We start from the raw sequence: 26,147 nt of genomic DNA on the forward strand, positions 1-26,147 counted from the left end.
ATCGGCAGTGAATGAAATTCCTGTTCAACATTCAGAATTCTTCAAGCAGTTTGGAGTGGGAGTTACGACCAAAAGAGAGTGTGAAAATCAGAAAATACCTGCAATATGGTGGAAAGGAGATCATTGTAAATGCATCCTAGCAAAACAGAGGAATTGCTTTTTTCTTTAATGTTCTTCAAATATATTTATATTATTTAGTTTGCATCAACTCCTGGTCTCAGCGGGGGATCAGCAAAGACTGCAGTCTGTTTTGTCATCAGCGGGGTCAAAATCTACTGTCCTCGCTCTCATTCAGGAAGCGAAAGCACAATCAGAGGTGAGTGAAATACAGAAAACACAGGAAGATGGGACCGCCGCCACCTCAGTGCTCAGGCGTGTGCCACGGGCTCAGAGGGCCTGGGACGGCCCTTCTCCGAGGGCTGTGTAGCGAGTCCTACAGCTCAGCCTGGCTTCTGTCTCACTTGCTTGTAGCTTGCTTGTCTTGAATTTTTAGGTGCCAGACTGGTGTTTTAATTCCCCAGCAGCGACGAGTTACCATCTTCCCTACCCACCCCCCGCACCTGGAGTTTGTCTGCAGTGAGTCCTCCGAATAGGACGAGGCATCCTGGAACTGTCGGGCAAGGGCACGAGTACCTTTGTCCACCTAACTGGACATAAACTACCTGTCAAGGGAGCCACCTGCTGGGGAAATGAGACTTAACGGCTGTGTAGCCCTACCCCAGCCCTAAGTGTAAGAGCTTCAAAGAAGCTGATGAGTCATTACAAGTAAAGTTTTTCAGTAAATTGGATGTGACAATAAACAACAACAAAAGAAACCATGGTCCATATCTAACCCTGAAGCACATTAATTTCTCAGAACTGTTCACTGAGATTTGAACCCTAATATATGAATGTTTTCTGTCCAGAGAAGAAAAGCAAACGTGAACAGTTTTTCTTGAGTGGTAATGTACCTGGGTCACGGATATCACCCGAGAACACTGTTCCAGAAATTCTAATAGTATCCAGAAGGGCTGTGACATTGGCATCTAATAAGGAATGAGCCAGAATGGAGAGGAGACGGGATGGAATAGAGACCAGTTCCTTTTAGCTTCCACTGCCTTTGGATTCTCGGGCCCTGGTTTGGGTCTGTGAAGTTAGGAAACACCTTGAGACGTACTGCGTTTTCTACTTTCAGGACGAGGGACTGTTTCACCCTCTCCCTTCCTCCTTCTGTTACAAAGCATGAAAACCTTACTCTGGCATTTTGAGTCAAGGTGGCTCAGTGGGTTCACACTTTGCCAGGCTCTTTGCTCCAGACGTTTTAGTGTTAGACATGAGGTGAAAACCAAAAAGTTTCAACCAGTCTCACAAGTGAGAGGCACACTGTCAGGGACCGCAGACAAAGCAGAGATGTTCTGTGTGAACAGGGCGCTGAGCGCCACCCTGGGGTCATCTTCTGGGCCTCCCTTACCCCCTCAGCCTAGTTCCATATTCACCACCAGCAGGTGTTGAAGATTATTCCTACTTTGATCAGAATGCAGCTTTATCTCTTTTTCTTATTGTCTTCAGTTAATTTCAGAAAGGAGCTGTGAGTAGAGATCTCCTCTCTCTGCCATCTTCAGAAGTTTCCTGCCTTGCTTTTTTCCAGAGAGTATGGTCTGTAGATGTTGAAAATGGCCTTGCACACAGCAACTTCCTGTGATCTCTGGAGGTGCTGTGAGAGATTAGAGAAAGTCAGGAAACAGCCCTGGTCTTGTGACTTCAACATGCCCAAACCTTGGAGAGCTCTTGAGGTGCTTCTGGCTTCCCTGATGCTGTGCTAATCAAGTTTCTCAAAGAGGCCACACTTGGCCTGGCAGTCAGCCTCCAGCAGACTTGTATCCTCAAACACAACTGGAAAAAGAATTTGAGTAAATTAGAATTTTGGTGATATGTCCTAGAAGGCAGGAGAGTCTCATTTTCAAATACTGTCTTTGCTCCAATAAGGCATTTAAATATCTGACAAATATTTGTTTCAGCATCAAACTTCCCAGAAGCTACAGAGAGATCACTTCCCAGACCACATGTTCCTGTTTTTGTGAGAAAGCACAGTCATCAGTCTTCTCTCCAGTGAACAATGTCTGAGCATATATATACTTGGACTTGCCCATGAAGTCAAAATCCCAGCCCCCCAAAATTCTGCAGGATATTCTAGTGTTAGCACATGGAGCTTTGGTTTGAATGAACTTCTTTAGAGAGGTGTAAAATGCTTGGGATTACTCTTTAGGACTTAATAGGACTAAACACTGTTTATTTTAAATATTGGTTTCTTTCCCCAGCACAATACAGAGGTGGTTTTCTCTTCCAACATTTTCACTTTCTCTGTCAAAGCAATCCTGGAGGGTTATTATTAGATTCTTTTTCTATCACCGTGTTTGAGAACACCTTGAATTGATGGATTATAAGTTACTTCATGGGAAACCTAGCAATGCAGGTCTTTAAAATGAGGCTGAATCTTATCTAGCATGTGTGTGAAGGAAGTCCAAATTCAGATTAGCCCGGCTAATTTTTTTTCATTTTAAAATCTTTTTAAGCATCTAGTTAAATGCTTTTATTCCAAGCATCAATCTTTTGATTGATGCTTGGAACACAGGACAGCCTTTTGTTACTTAACCCTAGGACCCTACTAAGAATGTTCTTGTCTCAACATGAGTTGACAAATTGTTTTACTGTACTGTCTATTTTTCAGCACACTTTGTGTTTTATGACTACCAGTTCATTAATTGCACCGAAAATCCAATAAGCTGAACATGGTGGAAGGGGGGACGTAAAACTTACAGCCTCAGTGTGCTCTCGTCCTGTCTCTTGGCACCTATACTTCTCTCTCCTGCTGACAACATGGGCTTTGCTCAATTGTAGACTTAGAAAATTAAAAAGAAGTCCCTTCATGATTGAATTATGTGCTGATCAGATTTGGTGCCGAGAATGACTTCTAAAGTGTCCCGTGCCCCTGCCACGATCCTGGTTCATAGGACCTTCTTGGTGGTTCTAGAGCTACAGGATGGACCCTCAAAACTCCACATAAGCACCACCCAGGAGGAATGCAAGATATTCAAGATGTCCCCTCCGCTTCCAGTATTGTGTGGAAGTGCCTAAAGAACCACTGGGGTTACTGGTGACAGGCTCTGCAACACTGCGGGAGGATTGACATCAGAACTTCCTTACTCTGGCACAAGGAATATACTTGTTTCTGTTTCTTTTCACTAGAATAAAGAAGATATTTACTTCATAGTCTTGAATAAAAAAGAAGGCTCAGGTCTGGGATTCAGTGTGGCAGGAGGGACAGATGTGGAGCCAAAATCAATTGTGGTAAGTGACAATGTCGAGATCCTGTCGGAAGAGTCACTCCTGAAGCAGCCTCAGAATTTGATCAGGACAGAATTCATGTCAGTGGGTTCAAAGAACGCTGGTGTCTGTTCCCTGCCACCAAAACAAAAATAGAAAAGTGGGGAAAAAAGTAGTACATAATGTTATCATTGACAAAGAGACACAGTGTTTTTGTTTTTTTAACACCTTTATTGGAGTATAATTGCTTTACAGTGGTGTGTTAGTTTCTGCTTTATAACAAAGTGAATCAGCTATACGTATGCATATATCCCCATATCTCCCCCCTCTTGCATCTCCCTCCCTCCCACCCTCCCTACCCCACCCCTCTAGGTGGTCACAAAGCACCGAGCTGATCTCCCTGTGCTATGTGGCTACTTCCCACTAGCTATCTGCCTTACGTTTGGTAGTGCATATGTCAGTGCCACTCTCTCACTTTGTCACAGCTTACCCTTACCCTCCCCATGTCCTCAAGTCCATTTTCTATGTCTCCATCTTTATTCCTGTCCTGCCCCTAGGTTCTTCAGAACCTTTTTTTTTTTAGATTCCATATATATGTGTTAGCATACGGTATTTGTTTTTCTCTTTCTGACTTAATTCACTCTGTATGACAGACTCTAGGTCCATCCACCTCACTACAAATGACTCAATTTCGTTTCTTTTTATGGCTGGGTAATATTCCATTGTATGTATGTGCCACATCTTCTTTATCCATTCATCTGCTGATGGACACTTAGGTAATTTCTATGTCCTGGCTATTGTAAATAGAGCTGCAGTGAACATTGTGGTACATGACTCTTTTTGAATGATGGTTTTCTCAGGGTACATGCCCAGTAATGGGATTGCTGGGTCATATGGTAGTTCTATTTTTAGTTTTTTGAGGAACCTCCATACTGTTCTCCGTAGTGGCTATATCAATTTACATTCCCACCAACAGTGCAAGAGGGTGCCCTTTTCTCCACACCCTCTCCAGCATTTACTGTTTGTAGATTTTTTGATGATGGCCATTCATTCTGACTGGTGTGAGGTGATACCTCATCGTAGTTTTGATTTGCATTAAGAGACGCACTTTTAACACATAGCGAATGACCTTTAAGATGATGATACATATAAACACAGTTGCCTATATCCTCATATTCACTTAAACATTTTATTGGTTTAAGCATTGGAAGGACATTAGAACTAACGGACCAAAACTTGCATTTGCTTATAAATCACTTCTCTCAAAATCAAAAACTTAAAATTTTATATCACTCAAAGGCCTTTGAAATCACTAGGGAGGCCACCTTCCTTGGACGGAACCCAGTCCTGTTCATCTTCCTACTCTTATGGCCCCGTGGAGTGCCAGACACATTTGAGATGCTAGCAAGAATGGAGTAAAAATGTGTTGAGGTGCTGATACTGACATTTTTAATCCCATTCCTTACACAGAATGTTTTGTTTTTATGGGTTTTTTTGCGGTACGCGGGCCTCTCACTGTTGTGGCCTCTCCCGTTGCGGAGCACAGGCTCCGGACGTGCAGGCTCAGCGGCCATGGCTCACGGGCCCAGCCGCTTCGCGGCATGTGGAATCTTCCTGGACCGGGGCACGAACCCGTGTCCCCTGCATTGGCAGGCGGACTCTCAGCCACTGCGCCACCAGGGAAGCCCACACAGAACGTTTTTGATAAACCAAGTGTGTGTATGATTTAGAAAACTTACCATTAGATAGTTCCTTTACTACAAATTTGCCCTTTTGCTTTTACTGGAGGCCATAAATGAACTTGGCTTTTGTCCTCTCCTGTCCCAGATCCACAGGGTGTTTTCTCAGGGGGCAGCTTCTCAGGAAGGGACCGTGAGCCGAGGGGATTTCCTTCTGTCAGTCAACGGCGCCTCATTGGCTGGCTTAGCCCACGGGGATGTCCAGAAGTTTCTGCACCAGGCACAGCTGTACAAAGACGTCCTCGTGGTCATCAAGAAAGGGAGTGAGCGGCCCAGGCCCTCCATCAGGCAGGAGCCTCCCGTGGCCAATGGGAAGGGCTCACTGTCCAGAAAGACCAGCCCCCTGGAGCCTGGATCAGGTAAGGTACCAGTTCCACAACCAGCAGGGGCCTGAGCTATTTGTAATGACTTTGCTGAGAATGGCATTGATTCCATTGAACAAATGAGAAACTCTTCCCGTCCAGATGCCTCCACACGTGTCGGGGGTGTTCTCAGTCTCCCCTCTGCTCTGTTGTCTTGCTCTCATTCTTCTAGAAAGCTAAAGCCCTTCCCAGGACAGGGAAATACCTTATTTATCAGACCTTGTCATGCTCACCTGTGCCCTTGCACTGTCTCAACTGTTTGGTGTTATGTTTTTTTTCTTCTCTTTTTTTTGGGGGGGGACCACACGGCTGTGGGATCTTAGTTCCCCTACCAAGGGTTGAACCCCAGGCCCTGGCAGTCAAAGTGCTGAGTCTTAACCACAGCACTGCCAGGGAATTCCCTGTTTGGTGTATTTTCAGTGGGATCCTGGAAACGTAACCTGTCAAAGGAAACCACTGGGCACTTAGTCCTAACAGCTTTCATAGTTTTTAAGACTCAAGAACTCAGATATGGAAGACTATCCCGAAATTTATAATCATTAAGTGTTCCTGTGGCACCTTCAGGGCATCTGGCCTTGAACCAACCTCTACAAAGTTATCAGATTGCAAGCACATTCAGGGCTTAAACTTATTTCTTCGTATTCCTATTCCTTAAGATCCCCCTGCCCGGGGCTCTAGCAGATCCTATGCAATTATGCCTTAGCATGCACTGAGAGCAGCCCACTTGGGGCTTGGTGCAGTCGGCCTGGTGCAGTAGGCTTGGTGTTAGAGGCACCTGGGAAGCTTTTAAAAATCCTGATCCCTATGAAATCCTCCAGCTCAATTAAGTCGAACTCTGAGGGGTGTGGGTGCTGGGATGGGGGACCAGCATCCATGTCTTCTTAAGGTTCCCCAGGTGATTCCAGTATGGGCCCGTTTTCCTGTTTAACTGTAAGTAAAATGACCTACTGAAAAACGGTGCTGCTCCCACTGCTAGTTAAGTTTCCTTCAGACCATGTGGAGTGGCCTTCTTTAAACCACAAGAATGGACTGGCTGTTACATTCAAAGGCAGTGATTCTGGCTTGGCCTCAACCCCACGTGGACAGTTTAATCTGTTTGTGGTCCTTCCCCTGCCTCCCAAGCAATTAAGTGCCCTTTCCACTGGACTCAGACATCCTTCACTGATACAGCGAGCAAGTAAGGGAAACAAAAGGCAAGTTTACAATCCCTACTCAGACCCCCAAGATGGACCCCAGCCCAGCCTCTCCACACGAGCACACAAAGGAGGCACAGGCTCGTTGCTATGAAGCAGGCATCACCAAGGAAACGCTCTCCCCACAGTGGAGCCAGGAGATGGTAATGAAGGCAGCTAGTGTGTGATGCAGACAGACAACCAGAGGCAGGGGTACCCCTCACAGGAGCAGAAGGGGAAGGAAGGAAGCTCTAGATCTCATGCGAGGCCTGGCATTTGGGTGTTGCAGGTTGTCAGTACCAGGCTGTGATGCTCTGCTGCCGTCGGCTGCCAAGGTTGGCAGGAAATCAAATCTGATTCCCCAAGCGTGACTTCAGTCTTCACTGAGATGTGCACCGGACTGTCTGGGGTTGACAAGAGCAGTTTGGCTTCTGGGGATTTCTGCTTGGGCATAAATGCCTTCTCTGTGCTTGCAGAAGGTGCTTAGTGGGGCAAGGGACAGCAGGAGCACAGCTCTAGATTTGAGAGGGCAACCCTAAAGTTGGTCTCAAATGTCGTTATCAGCACTTCAAGGTAGACGGGACCCAAGGGTGCCTGGGGAACACACTTGGGGGCACCAGGCAGGAGGGGCTGCGGTTCCCTGTCATCATCATCTTTACGAACACTGTCGCTGCAGGGAGAAGCACAGGTGCACACGAGGCTCTGTGTGTTGAAGTGCTGAAGACCTCGGCTGGGCTGGGACTGAGTCTGGATGGAGGGAAATCGTCTATGTCTGGAGATGGGCCCCTGTTCATTAAAAGAGTGTACAAAGGTAATGTTCTAGAAACTCCAATCTGCTGCCTAGTACCAGTTTTCTCTCTGTGTATGTCAGTGCCTTCCATCTGGAAATCAAATTTGTTTTAAAAAATCTGCAGTGTGTTTAATGCTCTGTGATATACAGGGTTTACTGTGTGTCAGCCCTGTTGTGAGCATTTTACATGTTTTAACTCATGTCATCCACATGACAGTTCTATAGGATGGGTACTATTATTATCATCCCTGTCTTACAAAGAAGAAACTGAGCCACAAGGGAGTTATGCAGGCACCTAAGGTCACACAGATTACGTGGCAGAATCAGGCTTCAACCCAGGCTCCAGAGACTGTGCCCCCAACCTCAGTACTGTATCCCCTAACTCCATGCTCCTGTCTTCGTGTTCTTACTTATGATTAGTTGTTATGGATGTGAACACAGCAAGCTAAGTAATGCCATCAGAATTGCCAGTCAGGGGTACTTAACATTGGTCAAAGTCATATTCACTTAAAATTGCAAATACTGGATTTCAAGAAAGTAATATGGGAGCAGTAGATATCATTGAAATAGTTGGTAGATATGAGGTCTCTTCATGAACTTAAATAATGCATTTTATGATCTTGGACAGTTCTCAAAATGATCTCTTCAGGTCCCTGAGCTGAGCAATTATATTAACAATATAATTATACTAATGATATATTTATATATATACATATATGCTGATTATATATCCTATTATATGTAATATTTTATTATACTATAACTGTTTCATATATTCAATATATATTTATAATGATATTGTTAGTATTAAAACATATACATATATACTGATATTGTTAATATAATTCAGCTGAAGAGATTTTTGGGAACTGTCCAATATCATAAAATGAATTATTCAAGTGTATAAAGAGATTTCATATCTGCCAACTAGTCCAGTGATATCTACGGCTCCCGTCTACTTTCTTCCAGTCTAGCACACACTCAGACTGTAAATGGGTGGCAGCCAGAAACACGCTGTTTGCTCATGGTCCCTGGGGCAAGCAGAGGACAGGCGTAAATCAGGAGCCAGGCCTCTGCTGTGTGTGATATCTAGACTCACGGTACCAGGGTAAAGGGAAAACCCTATACATGTTAACTGGACAGCAGTAGGACACAGAAAGCCAAGCTAAGGCAAGCATGAAACTGACTAAGAGCACTCTGAAGCCAGGGCTCTAAAACAAAGTGTACAAAGCACATGAGGAAATCGCCAACAGACACAATAAACCAGAAAGTCCATTAAAAAATTAAGGCAGGAATGTTAGCCATGAAACAAGACAAGAGGGTATTCAAAAGAAACAGGCAGATATGTTACAGCAGACACACACACCCAGAGAAGCCCATTAGCAAAAAGGCAGTCAAATATATTTTTAAATTAATAAATAGAATTAAAAAGTATACTAAATCCTTACAAAGAGAGAATTTATAAAAATCAAGAAAGAAGAAACCATAAAAACTGCAGCACAAGGGAAAAAAGAGATAAAAATTACAAAAGGGTGATGAGCGATGAGGAGTGCCAGAAAAAGAAAGAAAAAAAAAGAATGCGAGAAAGGAAATATTTGGAGAAGTCATGACTATTGAAAAACAATACAAGTATTCAGGCTGAAAATTCTCATCAAGGGCAAAACAGGATGAATTTTATAGAAACCCAAACCTTGATGTATCATAATAAAGTTTCAAAATATAAAGAACTTAAAAAGCACACAGAAAATTTGCAGCTTGCTCACAAAGGCAGGACAATCAGACTGGCAGCATGAATGCCGGGAAACAGAATAACCTTCAGAGGACTGAGCCTAAAACAGCAAGATGGAAGGTGTTTAGGACACACAGTGAAAGGTGCCGGAGTCACCGCCACTGTCGTCAGTCACAGGACACGCAGCCTCTGCAGGCCAAGAAGCTCATGGCTTAAAAAGGATTTTCTGGCCTGTGAGCCAAACAACCAGAAGCTGAAGGTGGCTAAAGCAGCAGCCCAGGTGGAGACTGGGAGGCCAGGCCCAGGAATCCCATGGAATCTGCAGCACTGAAGTGGAGAAGTAGCCCCATGGGAGATAAGCATCCCCCAGATCTCCTTCCAGCAGAGCAAGGACACTGTCCTGGGTAACTTTCTGGCCTTTGTCTCTAGCATCTGGCTAGAAATCCATCAAACTATATAAATGGATAGAGAGGAAGAACTGATACAAAGAAGCACCTGTTCCACAGAGGAGCATTTCCAGTGCCCTTGTGTGCAGGCCTGCAGATTTACTCTTGGGAAAAGGCATTCAAGGATTTCTGAATATTATACAGATCCCTCCCCTTCACACTTTTTGGAGACTGGTAAATCTAGTGTCTCTGTAGAGGCTTAGAGTTCTGCCCAAAGATTTCATCATCTTACCTTTATTTCATACTTACAAATTTAAGTACAAGTACAGGTTTTCTGTTTATCTTGGTTTCCTGTGCCTTTTAGCTCACACCGAAAGCAGTATAGCAATCTTCAATTTCTTGCATCAATCTAATACAAAAAAATTCTTTGAATAATAAGTGAATTAAGTATCATATTTCCCTAAAGCTCTCTGGAAGGTCAGGGATTTTACTGATGAAAAAAATGCAGTAATCAGTTATTTGTAACCTCTTGTGTGAAGCGGCAGCCATCCAGGTAGAACACTGTCACTACTAATATCTGGGCTGCTTCTTAAAAATATTTTTAACACTTAAAAAAAATTTTTTTTTTTTTTACTATGTTTGGGCTGCTTTTAGGATGTTTTTGTATTCAACATTTTACCAAGAATATCAGTTAATACAATAAGAAAAAGATAAGAGGTATAAAGATTGGAAATATAGGAATACAATTCATCATTATTGGCAAACTGTATGTTCTTCCTGACTGAAAAAAATCTCAGAGAATCAAATGTGAAGCCAATATAAATAGCTCACCAAGATCGCTGAATTCACAATCAACATACAAAAAAAAAAATAAATAGAATTTCCTATATATCAGCAATAACCATTATTTAAAAACCCATAGGGAAGATTCTATAACACAATACATATCATGAAAGAATATATATATATATATATATATATATATATAATGTTTAACTTCTATATGGCAAAAAATTTCACAAAAACACATCATGAAAGAATACATATGTAAAATGTTTAACTTGTATATGGCAAAAAATTATATCATAAATAAAATTGAAGTGACTGACTAGAAGGTATTTACAATGTATTTAATCAACAAAAGGCTAATTCCAGGATATATAAAGAACTATAATTCAATAAGAAAAATACTTGGGACTTCCCTGGCGGTCCAGTGGTTGGGACTACACACTTCCACTGCAGGGGGCACGGGTTCAATCCCTGGTCAGTGAACTAAGATCCCACAAGCCACACAGCGTGGCTGAGAAAAAAACTAAATAAAGAGAAAATCTGGGTAAAGGAAATGAACAGAAAATAGAAAAAGTTAAAACCTAAATGGTCAAGAAATATAGGGAAGGTCACTCCAACTTATATTAGTTATTGGGTGAAAATTATAACTATTAGGAATCATCTTTTTAAAATCAGGTTGGCCATAAGTAAGAAATCTCATAATATGATGTGTTGGCAAGACGTAGGGAAAGGAGAACACTCATACTTGCTGGCAGGAGTATAAACAATGGTTCCTCTCTCTGGGGAAAAATTTGGCAGTGCTTGCTAAAATGGAAGCTATAAAACAGTTTAAATTTCTATCTGTAGCAAAATGATGAGTAAAATGTATTACATCCCTAAAAAGAAAAACTATATAGCAATTCAAGAAGCAAGTTAGTGCTATATCCATTAACCAGGACCAGCTCAAAAACAGGGCTGAACGGGGAAAAAAGGCTAAACGCAGATTCAGTGTTGTATGATACCAATTCACAGTAACGACCGTAAGGAACCTAAGAGTGTGTCACAGGAAAACTATGCAAGACCTTTTTGGAAAAAAGATAAAAGTGTTCTAAATTTTTCTTAAAACCTCAATAAATGGAGACAGACATAGCCTGATCAAATTAGTTAGGATTCTCCTTGGCCCCATGTAATAGAAAACCCAAAATAACAATGGTTTAAAGAAAAGTTTATTTCTCTCTCGTGTGTAAGAAGTCCAAAGTTGGCACTACCTTTGGTCTGAACAGTACTGAGTGGTTCATCAAGGACTTTCATCTGCTTCATCTCATTAGATCCCTGTAATAACCTAGTGGGGGAACGAGACAGGCTAACACCATTTTGCAGATGAGAAAACTGAGGTTTCAGGACACCTGTAACTTGCTTGAAGTCACATACCTGAGCCCAAGCCAGTCTGACTGCCTGCAGGTATTCAACGTGCTTTCCCCTAACTCACAGCCTCCTGCTTGGGTTGGTGGGAAGCCCACCTCCTCAGACCCAGATGAACACTCAGAAAATTCTTTCATTTCACAAATCTGCTTGAGGCCTTTGGTAATATTCCTAGAACGGGAAATATGCTAACGCAGTATAATTGGGCATGTCACACAACAGTGCTTTGGTACTTCCAAAAATGTGTATCTTGAGAAAGCACTGACGGGGACTGAATCAGTCTCTTTGCTCCCACTGTAGGACTGGTAACGGTGAAGGCTCACCTCTTTTCCGATGACAGCATCTGCCTCTGTCATTAACAACATAAAATGTTTTTGTCCTTGAGTGGGTTGCATTTGAACTTTCTTCCAGCTATATTTTTTTATTTTGTCAATCTTTTTAATCAACTATAATTACATGTGTATTGATATCAAATAATATTAAACAGTGATTTTCAGGACTTTAGAACGAAGTAGATTTATCTGCTCAGTGTTTTGAGATCTAATTAAAAGATTTCTGAGGAAATTATTTTCAAACTTGGGAATTTTTCTCTTTTAATGTCCTTTCTTCCGTAAGATGAAAAGATGCCTGCACAGCCAGTGTGTTTCGTCAATACGATTGTTTTAGATGTGCATGTGCAAGAAAGTAAATAGAAAAGGGCGTAAACTTGTGTTTTTTCCAAAGCTCATAAACTTGCTCTAACATACCCAGAGCTGTAGTGTAGAAATCTGTTAAATTTTGTGTAAGTGATAATTTAAGTAATCTCCACAGTCATTGCTGAGCAGGTAATCACATTCTCAGCATGTGGATATATCAGACTATATTTGTTAACAAGTAGAAGTTGAACTTGTTTTATTGGCCATTTGGATTTTTTTGGTGTGTTCTTTATTGATTTGGAGTTCTTTAGCTTGGCTAGATATTAACCCTAATGTTTCATTTTATTTGTTGACTAAATACAATGAAAATATCTTCCCGTAGTCAGTTGCTTATGTTTTGGGGAAAGAGGGGTTACAGATTTGAATTTTTTATGTAGTCAAATTTCTTTGTTGGGGTATTTGCTTTGTGCGTCTTGTTTAAGAAAAATTTCCCCCTCCGAAGAATACAGGCACATGGTTTAGAGATATTTCTCACTTAAGTTTTTCATTTACCTGGACTTTATTCTGGATATTGTGAAAGTACCAAACTATTATTCTGTGTTTATTTTCTCAGGTGGTGCTGCTGAGCAAGCGGGAACCATAGAAGCTGGAGATGAAATTCTTGCCATTAATGGGAAATCCCTGGTTGGGCTCATGCACTTCGATGCCTGGAATATTATGAAGTCTGTCCCAGAGGGACCTGTGCAGTTAGTAATTAGAAAGCACAGGAATTCTTCATGCAACAAGCACTGGTAGTGACGCTAGTTGCGCTTACCACATTTTTTATTAATCAGAATCTCCTTTTCTCAGTTCCCTTCTTTCTTTAGCAAATCAGAATGACTTCTCTAAACAATGGGTTCCTGAAACAACACAGAAGCGCTGGTGTGGCAAGGACGATAAAATAGACAACTCTCCAGTTTTTTACTCACACATGAAGCAGCAGCAATGGAGCTGAACTCTGCCTGGATCACCTAGGCCAGGAGGGTTCCTTCTGTTGCAGTGCCTGACCCCAGACACCTTCTATGTTTCCTGATGGGGACACAAGATGCGGCATGCCCGTCGTCACTTGAAACGTTTAGTGAGACCTCCGCATCCTTCTGGCCACCTCTCCCAACACACTCCATCCTGGCAACTAGGGAGGCTAACAAAGTCTGAGGGGCAACACAAGTGTCACAACTAAAAAGGACTACAGTTTTATATAATTTTGTAAGTAAGTAAATGACAGAATGCTTTTAGGCGCACTCAGTGGAAGGAGGTCTGTGTGTTATCCTGAAAAGAAAATGAGACTTGAAAAAAGAAAATCAATTATGACCTAATGGTTAGGCTGAGCTCAGGAATTATCCAAAAATGAAAAAGCAAAATACAGAAAGTGGTATTTTTAGTGAGTGTAATGTGCAACGTATGGCTGCATAGTTTAACTAACTCGGTGGTTATTGATCACCGTGAAGTGTTGATCACGATCGAAAAGTGTACGTCGTAAAGCAATTTTACGGGAATGCAGTTCTGATAAACTGTACTAAATAGCTGTGAACTTTGCTGCTTAGAATGAGCAGAAAGTTCCAGCTCTGAAAGCACCTTGCGTCTAGTTTGGAACTTGTCTTGAATAAATATTTGAATTCAAGACTGGTCAACAAAAGAGCAGGCAAAAATATCATTGTCACTGAATTTCTATATTTTATAGATCCAACCACTAATTTAAAGTTTTAGAAATCAGTTATCTTTTTAGTGTCCTTGGATTTATAATCCCAACAGAGGAACTTAAAATAATCCTTTTAGGGGACTTTCTTTTCTTTGGCTGATTTTTTTTCCCCTTTCTCTTCTCAACAAGCTTAAGAAATGTAACATTTCTAAGCACTGGATCTATTTTCCTGACCTGGGTGTAATGGCCTAGCTCTGCAGTGACTGAAGTTTTTGCTCTTTTTGTTTTCCTGTTTTGCAAATTCTTCCTTTTGCCAAAAATGTTTCCCAGCAGAACACTGTTGTGACTCACGCTTGCTTGTGACACTCGTCCCAGCTGCCCTCCTTCTGAAGCACAAGCTTCTTCTCAGTAACTGTTCCCATTCCACGTGCTCTTCCTCGTCACAAAACTGGCTCTTCTCCCTCGTACTGTACCTTCTTTTCTTGAAACCCAAATCCTCGTCAGCGTCATTTACCAAAACATAATAAGAAGGTGGAAAACGAGGGTGAGTCAGTCTTTCAAGGTAAAGGAGCAGAACTGCATAGTTACAAGCCACATCCTCGGTGGTGCAGGCCAGCTGAGTCCTGGGAATACGGGTGAGGATGCATACCTGCGTGCATGGTGACGCTAAGGTTTTATGTCGGCGATTTCTTTAATTAACCTATTTCTGAGTGACTAATCCCAGTAAACCTCTGTGGAGCTGGCCCAGAGAGGTTCTCAGATGGGAGTGAAATATCTGGCTGGTGTGAGCCAAGATTTCTCATTTTTAAACAGGTTATACAAAAGAGAATGTAGTTCAGGAGTTAGCTAGAAAGACCTGATTAATTTAGCTTCTACTTTTCACTACTACAGTTCCAAGTAGGATACTATAGGCAGTCAGTGCAAGGTGCATGCTAGATTGTTTTTAAGTCTCTGGGGTCAGCTTTGTGGCTTCTGCTTTCTTGCCTAAATGATGAGAGACAAAACTTTAAGTCAACACTGAAAACGATTTTTTGCCTCCACTCTTCCAGCTGTGCCTACATAGAAATGCACAGCCCTGTGTGACAGACAGGAGTTTCTGAAGCAGCGGAAGGGTCTCCTTCTAAGAGTTCCTAATCCCCTTATCTGAAGACTGCAAGGGTAGCCCTCTGGTCACTGGACTATATTCACGTCATCAGCCATTTCCAGTGGACCTTGCCAGAAGGGTTCCCTTGGAATTTGACAATTGGAATTGAAGGGAGGAAGCAAAAGCTACACTTTGACCCTAAGATAGGAAGCTATTTATTTGTCGTCAGTGTTCAAGGCATGACTAGTATTTCTAATTACTCTAATAAACTCCCAAACTTCCTGACATGAACACTAATGGTATTGTCCTACTAAAACTTGCATTGTTTTGGTTTTTAAACTGGTCCGTCATCCACAATAAGCTATGATGGTAACTGTGTTATAACATGTAAATCGTAGTTACAAGCATATACCGTGAAGGTTGAAGTAGGCTGGGTTTCATTTCTGTTGTCCCATACACAGCTCATTTAATTTTAGGGTTGACTTTTAGTTGGCACCACACCTGTTGTATGATATTATACATTATCCTTTATTTATGTAAAATAAAATGCCTTATATATTATTAAAGAGTAAGTGCAATAATATGAAATAGCCTGTACATTTTAAAAATGTTGTCGCCAAGTTATATAAATCCACGTCTCTATAAACAACCTTTTTTAAGTAATTTTAAAAAAATAAACACTGTTTACTACTTGTTTTTTTGTTTGTTTAGTTCTGCATCTATAGAATAACCTTTTAAACCATCAAGCTAAGAAATGGTGATCACCTAAATGGGTGAGAGGGACAAAGGCAAAAGAAGTCAACCACTCTTCTTCCATGGCCACACCCAGGATCTGACACAATCCAAGCCCATTCCACCTCTGAGATCTTAAAATCAAACATCTCAAGCCTTTACCAGCTCCTGACCTTCTGGAGCTTACTCCCCTTCCTCCTGGTTCTGCTTCAATTTCAACAGGCCCTCCAATCCCTAGGCAACTGGCAATTTTCTCCGCTTCAGAATCCCCACCCGTGTTTCCTTCCCTTCTCTATTTAGACTAGACCCCACGGTAGAGGACAACAATTGCCCTCCAGCCCATAGGCACACGGCTCCCTTGCCCCGTCTAATCCAGGATCCTTCCAACCAGCCAGCCTCTTGGTGCCTACGTGCCTATTCCTAAAGAAAAATCTCACAACTACTCATAGTGATTTGCTATAAATTCATGGCTTCCGACCTCAACTGGACTCTGGATGCTACTTGGCAATTGTTTCCTTGTCAGTTTTTTTCTCTCATTCTTCAAAATGAATACATTCTTCATTTTCCCTAAAATCCCTACCCATTCACCACTCCCTCCCCGCAAATACTTGGATGATCTGGGATCTTATTTCACAGAGTGAAATAAAAAGCATCTATTTTAGGCTGTTTTGGTTTTCAGATGCAGACGCCAAACTAGAGTAGCCCAAGGGAAGAAGGCAAAACGGCATCTCACAGAAACCCCAGAACAGAACTCAGTATATGACCAGGCCTCAGCGACGGGAGGAACTGGGGGGCTCATGGGTTGTTACTCAGTGCCCCCCACTGGCAGGGCTTCACTGCTGTTTGTGGGTCTGTTTCTGCAGACCCGCTTCTCCTCCCTCCACTAGCTGGCAGCCTTATCCCCAATTCCTCACACCTTTACTTAGAAACCGATGAATGCTATTTTGCTATAATTTTAGCCCCATTCTATGTCACAGAATTTCTCTGGACATACAGGCTGCTGCCTGCCTAATTTTCCATATATCCTCCAAAAATTAAGATTCTGATTGGCTCAGTCCACTGCTACACTTGGGTAGAACTTTTTCCCGGGGGAGAGTTTTAATACACTATAGAAATAGCCACAGGGACTTCCCTAGTGGCACAGTGGTTAAGAACCCGCCTGCCAATGCAGGGGACACGGGTTCGAGCCCTGGTCCGGAAGATCCCACATGCTGCGGAGCAACTAAGTCCGTGCGCCACAACTACTGAGCCCACGTGCCGCAACTACGGAAGCCCACGCGCCTAGAGCCCGTGCTCTGCAACAAGAGAAGCCACCGCAATGAGAAGCCTGTGCACCACAACGAAGAGTAGCCCCCACTCGCCGCGACTAGAGAAAGCCCACCTACAGCAATGAAGACCCAACACAGCCAAAAATAAATAAATAAATAAATTTTTTTAAAAAAGAAATAGCCACAAACCCATTCTATGAACGTTGAAGGCTACATACCAGATACAATAAATAAAACCTGAGACCAAACTGAAGGAGAACAATGAAATGGGATACAATTCTCTCTGAATGTGAGAAAGCAAAGATGGTATGAAATGAGAGTTGTGAAGAATATCAGAATGTCACCAAAACCCTTAACTTGAAGAAAGGGAATTACAGAAGGTGAGCCCCAGAAAAAGCAGGAAGCACCCAGAATTAGAGCCATTTCCACTCCTCAGAATGGTAGGGAAGGTGAAGTTAAAGGGGAGGTTCATTTTGATTTTCCCAGGCACCTGGTCGGCCTCAGCAGGTCAGAGGAGTTAACAGGGAAGGAATGGTCTGATCTGAGGGGAGCCCCTACCACATACGTTCCTGAAACCCAAGGGCTCAACTGATCCATTCAGAGTTCAGCAGCCTCTGCTCACCCAACCCCGTAAAAGCCACACCAAGCACCGATCACAGCCTTCTTCTCAATCCCCCCAAAGCAGCTGAGTAGATCTGAATAAAGATTAAAATCATCTGGTATCCAACTTTCCTCTCTCATCCTAAGGGAGGAGCTGAATGATGCTTAAACACAGAGCTCTGAAGTATCCATTACTGACCAAATGGCAGGCTTCAGGAGAACCCCACCTTCCCCATTAAACAGGCTCAGCAAGGGCCCTTCTCGTGAATACCAAGCCGGGAAAGGTGGGGGAGGGTGTTGAAACATAGTATGCAAAAGGCAGATAAAAAAAATAATTTGGACAACTACCTTAGGAATCAAAAGAAAATCATAAACACAAACTGATTCATATTCTCAATGCACTCAAAGAGAATGTGGCTTCTAAGAAGCACAAGATCAAAGAAGAGATAAGAAAATCAAATGAGATTAATGTGGATCTGGTAGAACTAAAAAGAACCTGAGGAGACCACCTTACGAAACCAAAGCCATATAAGCATCAAGTCAAATCAGATTGCAGAATACAAGTCAGTGCCATTGAAGATGAACTTGATGAACTTGAAAAATGCTCAGAATACAATGAAAATGGACAAAACAAATTTATAAATAAAATCCTAATTAAATGTAGCCAATGAATCCAATAGTACAATAAAGAAAATACCAAGTCTAAGTGATGTTAACTCCAGGAATGCATGAATGATTTGGAATTAAGAAATCTATAAATGTAAATGTAGAATGTAGTTCATTATATCAGTAGGACACACACACACACACACAAATCCTGTGAAAGACATACTTTTTTAAAAGCCTGCTTCAAACTCTTCATGGAAAAACTCCAGAATCATTCCCATTAGATTCAGGAATACACACAAAAATGATGTTCACTGCTGTTATTGTTGGATAACAATATTCTAGAGGTACAAGCCAGTACAATTAGAGAAAAAATTTTTTAAAGAGGTATAAATAGAAGAAACAAATATATCATAGTGTGCACAGATATATCTGGGTACTTGTAAGCACAAACACAACAATTTAAAAACTGTTAAAATGTTAGAATTCAGTAAAGTTGGCTATCAGAAATCATCCACCAAAACAAGAGCTTTCTTATTTATAAATAATAACCACTTAAAACATATTATAAGAGGAAACACAATAGTAACTAAAAATACATTTAACTTTGGCAAGGACTGGCAAGACCTAAAAGAGGGCTTCCCTGGTGGCGCAGTGGTTGAGAGTCCGCCTGCCGATGCAGGGGACACGGGTTCGAGCCCTGTTCTGGGAAGATCCCACATGCCACGGAGCGGCTGGGCCTGTCAGCCATGGCTGCTGAGCCTGCGCGTCCGGAGCCTGTGCTCCGCAACAGGAGAGGCCCCAACAGTGAGAGGCCCACGTACCACAAAAAAAAAAAAAAAAAAAAGAATCCGCCTGCCAATGCAGGGGACATGGGTTCGAGCCCTGGTCCAGGAAGATCCCACATGCCGTGGAGCAACTAAGCCAGTGTGCCACAACTACTGAGCCCTCACGCCTAGAGCCCACGAGCCACAACTACTGAAGCCCACGTGCCTAGAGCCCATGCTCTGCAACGAGAAGCCACCACAATAAGAAGCCCGTGCACTGCAACAAAGAGTAGCCCCTGCTCGCTGCAACCAGAGAAAGCCTGCGCGCAGCAACGAAGACACAACACAGCCAGAAAATTAATTAATTAATTAATTACTTTTTAAAAGACCTAAATGAATTACAAAATTCTATTAAGGGACATAAAACCAATAACTCAAACAAATGGGGAGGTTTAGCTTATTCTGGGATAGGATGACAACACTAAAAATCTCAACTCGCCTCAAGCTAGTTTATAAATGTAATATAATTTCAACAGGGATCTCAAAATAATGTTTTAACCTGAAAAAAATTATTCTAAAGTCCATTTGGTAGGATAAACATGTAAAAATAACCAGATTTTGAAAAAGCATAATAAGTGGGGGACGAGCCCTATTACAACATCATCAAAAAAAACTACTATAATTAAAAGTGTCTCCTCTTCCATGGACAGCCAAACCACTGGAATAAAGATGACAGATTATGAATTCAAAGAAAATTCAAAGGGGCATTCTAAGTCAGTTACAGAAAACACAGATTATACAATAGCTGATTTTGGAAAAACTGGCTAAATATTTTAGGGGGGATAAAAATAGCTGGATTCCTTGCAACAAAATCCTTCACAACAAAATAAAATTCCAGAGTCATCATACATAAATTTAAAAGCAAGAAAGGAAAATAAAAACCCATTAAAAGAGCTAAATATACTGTTTTAATCAGAGAGTGAATATGAGGCTAAATACAGAAGCTATAAAGCAAAAGACTCATAATTTAATGAGACTACATACAAACTAAAAACCACTGTGGGCTCTCCCAGCAGATTCAGGCAAGATAACACAACAGTGACACAGTTTGTTTTTTGGCCGCACCGTACAGCTTGCAGGAATCTCAGTTCCCAGACCAGGGAATGAACCTGGACCACGGCAGTGAAAGCCCAGAATCCTAACCACTAGGCCACCAGGGAACTCCCCAACATAGTTTTTTAATTTCCTCATATCCCACCCATTTCCCCTTCCCCACCACTAACACCACACACATACAACCCAGACCAACTAGTATAGAAAAACCACGGTAAACATCTACAACAAAACTAGGTGTGAAAGTACCCTCACAACCCCCAGAAGGTACGAATGAGCAGGAGTAAACTACTAACAGCATACAAGACCAATTTGGTATCGGAATCTGTACAAGGAGGGTAGAGGGAAGCATCAGGGCCTCTGATACCCCTAAGACACACACCCACCCTGACACCCTCACCCTCGGCCTCATAATCAACAGGGAAGCCCAGAGGACCGACTGGATAATGGCCCCTGAAACCTGAATCCTTTTTTCACTTTCAAAAATGATCAGCCAATGCCCCACACTGAGGGGAAGCTACTGGGAACAGAATCGAAACTGAGCAAGATAAGAACAACAGAGATCAAAAAAAAAGAAGGTCCAGATAAAGGTGGCTGAGAGTGGCAGAACCAGATCTCAGAAAGCAAGCCGCCGTATTTCTTCACACACTCAAAAACAGAGGAAGGGGGTCTAGAGAATAAACACAGTTAGAAAAGCTACCCTGACCTGCATCGCCCTTCTAAAACAGGAAAGGTAATTTCATGTAAACATGGGCAACAGAAGACAATCTAGGTCAAATCCCATACAAAGTTATCATAAGAAAAAAAGAGCATGAGGAGAAAATACAATCCCTAGAGACCACAAAAGCACACCAGAAAGACACACCTAGGGAACCAATGAAAAATGAGTTAAAATACATCAGGAAAATGACACAAAATATGAACGATGTCAACAGAAATTAGAAAAATTCAGAAACTGGTTATTAAAACTCAGGAAAAAGTTAATTTCAGAAAAGACTAAACTAGAAAGATCGTTCACAGTAAATAAACAGGATGCCTTAAGAGGAAGAGAAGAGAAAACAGGTAAAACATTTAAAGATCAATAATAAAGAAAAGGGCTTCCCCCTGGTGGCACAGTGGTTGAGAGTCCGCCTGCCGATGCAGGGGACACGGGTTCGTGCCCCGGTCCAGGAAGATCCCACATGCGGCAGAGCGGCTGGGCCCGTGAGCCATGGCCGCTGATCCTGCACGTCCGGAGTCTGTGCTCTGCAACGGGAGAGGCCACGGCGGTGAGAGGCCCGCGTACCGCAAAAAAATAATAATAATAATAATAAAGAAGTCAAGCAAAAGTGACCCAAAACAACATACATAATAGCAATCCCCAAAGAAGAAAGCCTAAACAAGGGAACAGAACAATTATTAAAACTTTAATTTTCCTGAAATTGAGAATAAAAAAAGACTTGATGCTACATATTGAAAGAACACACCAGGTACTTGGGAATACTGATCCAGAACAACCAACACCAAAACATACTGCAGTAACATCACTGGCAAAAAATCAGGGGAAAAAAATCCCGTTGACCCCAGGCAAAAAAGAATAAGGCATTCATGAGGGGAAGAAAATCATGTTATCATCAGACATTGACAGTGACGTTTTAAGCCAAAAAGAACATACTTAAGATACTAAAAAAAAAAAAAAAAGTGACCCAACCATTTTATCCAAACAGAATTTCAAACAAAAGGCTGCAGATAAACTGTTATCAGCATACGAAAACTCAACGTATACTAGTCTCACAAGCCCTTCCAGAAGAATCTACTAACAAATGAGCAAGACAAGCAGAATGACTGGATAGATGACATAAGGACTGGTGGTGAGCATTAAGCATGTATCTACTTGATTAGTTAAGACTAAAGCAAGAGTTAAAAGGGAGAGATTATAGTATATAATGATGATGTTCTTACAAAGCAGATGCAGCGCCAACTACAAAAAGCAGAGGCACTGAACTGTACACTTAAGTATGGTTGAAATGGTAAATTTTATGTTACGTATATTTTACCACAATAAAAAAGGAAGAAATAAAGTACCCTGTAAGTTTACACCAATACTTCTGATTCGAATTTAGAACTACAAGGGTTTTCTATCTTCTGTCTTAAAGCTATAGCTCTACTTTTCCATATCAAGAATCCTACTTCTCATCAAGGAAAATGATGATGATAAAAGAATGTTAATTTCCACAAGTTCAGGATACTTAAAGAAAATTAATCAGTCACCTTTGGAGAATGCTTTGGAACCAAGTCTATTTTGAAAACTGGTAAATAAAATGTAGAAATTCTCCTACCTTTCCTTTATGAACTGTACTAAAAGGTATTGTAGGTAAGGTTAAGTTTCTCTTTATAGAAATATTTTAGCTAATAAACAAAGAAGAAATGATAACAGTTAAAATATCACCACATGCAACCTCAATAAATCACAGGATCTAAGAACTGAACAGCAAGATTGCTATCACAAACCATCACAAAAAAGAGAGACCACGTGCTTCCGGATGAAAGAACACACCACCACCGATGAAACAGGTGCCTACACAAACCAACCCGAATTTGACGGAGCCTCAGATCTAACGCCCAATTCTCAGGAAGTAGAGGTCAATAAAACACATTAAACGAAACTATGTGGATACTACAATCAGCAAAATCCAAACAACAGGACAAGGGATCCAATTTTATCAACAAATATTCCTCAAGGAAAAAAATAAGAGATGAGGGAAAGAACTTATAGATTGAGAGAAACTAAAAAAGACATATAAAATGAAAAATGAAACAGAACAAAATTATTAAAGATGAATACTGGGTTGGGATAGAGACTTAAGGGAGGTTGTAATTAGGAGGAAGCCTTGAACGGCTTCTGGACAGCTGGCAAGGTTCTATCTCCTGGCCTGGGTGATGGCTGCAAGCATGTTCGCCTTAAGATAATCCACTAGCCTATATATTAGTTTATGAGATTTTCCATTTGTATTTTAATCATAAAAATTACATGAAACCTTTATATACACATATAATTACACATATTTTTCATGATTTTTATATTTGTTATATTTAATCATACCTCCCCAAATTTTTATGAAATATATATATATATCCCCCAAACTGAATACCATGCTGATCTCTTTAGTATGATAATTAAGGTCTCCACAGATTCCATGCTTAAGCACTACTGCACCTTACACTTTTCTGAATTGTTAAAAAAAAAAAAAAAAAGGAAAAAAAATACTTACCATATATACCAACTCCAAAGACTGAGAAAAACAATTGCATCACAGACACAGGGTTAATATCCACAATATATGGAAAGTCCTGGTGAATCAATACATAAAAAGATCAATACCCTAAATTAGAAAAATGAATAAAGAACATGATCAGGTAACTCACAGAAAAAAAAAAACAAATTACCAATAAAGATAGTAAATGATAATCAACCCTTCGATAATTAAAATAATTTGACCATTCTCCTCACTATTACCTTGGCAAAGACCAGGATTGATGACACCCTCTACGGTATTAGCTAAGGTGTGGGGAAACCAGCATTCACGTTATTTGAAGTGGAACTTAACATGAATCTTAGAAAATCTGGCTTTATCTTTTACATTTTCAAGGCATAGTCTTTGAGCAAACTTACTTTTATTAATTCCTCCTATAAAAATCAAATATAAAGATGTGTACAAAAATATACGTTACAATGTTTGTAATAATGAACATGAGAAGAATCCAAATGTCCATTAATGGGAGAAATTATACAATGAAGCCAAAAATGATTAAAGAGAATGATGTGTGCTTATTCTGAAAGTTCTCTATAATGTAAGTGCAAAAAGTAAATTGCACACCAGTATATAATGATGCTAGTGGGAATCAGTTATACCACTGCTCTATCAGGAGTAATTGCCTACATAATTCTAATATTGGGCTGAGGAAGTATGGGTATCAATCTAACTTTACCATCCATGCCTCTTTGAAGAGTAAGTAGCCTGCAAGGTGACAAGCCTTAATATCACTTCCTTACTTGGTGCTATTAAAGAACATAAGACGTTCATGCATAACTTACAAGAGTCAGGGCTATCATTCTAGGACCCAGTGGGCTGCAATGAATTAGAAATTACCTCAGGTTGTCAGTCATCTTGATCTGGATGAAAGTGAAATGGAACAATGTTATCTGACAATATAAATATCTGCATTTAAGATGGAGAGGCCACTGAGTTGGAATTAAACTTCATAAATACCTCACATAGACTTGTGACTAGTGGTTTCCATGTTCCTGGGGCAAGAGTAGCCATGCATGGCAGTCATGGACTCCTGTCATCATCAGGCTGGATGTCATCACTCATTGGTCCTATATTGCCACTGAACCACACACCAGCCCCCTCACTTTCCTTCAGGTGGTGGCCAAATTCAAGGGTTTGTCATACTTTAAAAAAGTATTGTACCCACCTGTTTGCAAACGAGGGGAAGAACTGAGTAACGTAATGCATCAGAGGCCACAAGGCAATCTTGCTTCAGCAGGCCAGGGATTTCTTGGCCAACTGACATCTGATGATGTTTCGTTCTCCTGAGAATATATAGAACTAGTCAACTTTTTCACCCCCAAGAGATAATTTATGTAAGTTATACCAAGATATCAGAATAAAGCAGGGATATCCTTTTATCATTGTATTTTGCACCAACATGAGAATTTTTTGCATGCCCGCTATTGTGGTTTTTGTCTCTGTTAAGGAAAAGAAGCCCCCTCCTAGTCCCCAAATAAGAAAGGAAAAATTATGGTTGAATGCCATTACTGTTTTCAATCACTTCAGGATTAAAAGCTCAAACACTTACCAGATAACGTGAGACTGGGCAACCCCTCCTCTCCAAGCCTGTTCTTCATTAAATGAAGATAGTAATTGCAGTTTTGGGAGGTCAAAACAAGATATAAAATACTTTACTAGGCACAGAACATGCATTCAGGAAGTTTCCTTCCTTTCTCCCTTCTGTTACAGCATTGTTCCAGACCAGGTTATTCTAAGGAACACTCAGCAATTAAACATATGAAGAAATCGATTTATTATTGCACAGTTAAGTTTTATTATATTAAAACTCACTGCCTGATTCTTGGATCTGAAGGCTTTTAACAAAAGTGGCATAAGCCTACGGACATACTGCTCCTTCCACACAGAATAATGTCCCTGGAGTCACACCGTTCCTGCTTGCAGAGAACTGTAAACAGCGGCCTTCTACAGGAAGAAGGAGTTCTAGATAACACCCTCCCCTCTGGACGGTACCACTTGTCCTCTCCTCTGGAGACAAACGTGTACTGAAGTTGAGGTCACACATAGGTAGAGCTGACGGGCACTCTGCTCTGAAACAAACACTGACAGAAGTTTGCGTGAGGCCCTTTCCCCCTTGCTTGAGAATACAGATGAGGCTTATAAAGCCAAGAATACCTTAGAAACAACCATTACCTCATTTCTAAAATCTCTGCTGGAGGAAAACAGTAAATCTTCACCTAAAAGGAAATTTCAAGACATGGTATAAGTTTCAAGTATCCATTTTGTGGGAAGAAACTATAAATTAATACTTTCTATACTTAATTACCACCAGTAGTTATCATTTTTGGAGGTAAAGGAGGTTATTTTAATGGAGAAAAAAAAATCTTTTTTCATGAGTTAAAACAGCAATTGGCAAACCAATGCCCATGGCCAGCTGCCTATTTTTGTAAATGAAGTTTTACTGGAATACAGCCTCACCCATTTATTTGTATTGACTATGGCAACTTTCATTCAGCAGAGTTGAGTAGCTGCAATACCATATATGGATCACAAAGCCTAAAATATTTTCTTAAAATATTTTCTATCTGGCCCAGTAAGAAAAAGTTTGCCAACCCCTGCGTAGAAATATTGCCATACTAAACTAAGGCTAAGTAAAACTTCATCAGAAAGAAAACTAAAACCACAATAATCAGAATACAAAAATACAAATGACATGCTTGC

General features: G+C 41.1%; 1 protein-coding gene across 1 annotated transcript in view; it reads left to right on the forward strand.

The window, feature by feature from the left end:
• Positions 1-13,101, forward strand: part of PDZD2 (PDZ domain containing 2) — a 243,996-nt gene extending 230,895 nt beyond the window's left edge. The window contains exons 20-24 of the mRNA XM_060091616.1: positions 199-316; positions 3,226-3,327; positions 5,131-5,401; positions 7,253-7,387; positions 12,920-13,101. Of these exons, the coding sequence (XP_059947599.1) occupies positions 199-316; positions 3,226-3,327; positions 5,131-5,401; positions 7,253-7,387; positions 12,920-13,101 (808 nt within the window). The remainder of the gene's footprint in view (positions 1-198; positions 317-3,225; positions 3,328-5,130; positions 5,402-7,252; positions 7,388-12,919) is intronic.
• Positions 13,102-26,147: the final 13,046 nt, after the last annotated feature.

The sequence above is a fragment of the Mesoplodon densirostris genome, chromosome 3, assembly GCF_025265405.1.
Source record: "Mesoplodon densirostris isolate mMesDen1 chromosome 3, mMesDen1 primary haplotype, whole genome shotgun sequence".
NCBI classification, from domain to species: Eukaryota; Metazoa; Chordata; class Mammalia; order Artiodactyla; family Ziphiidae; genus Mesoplodon; species Mesoplodon densirostris.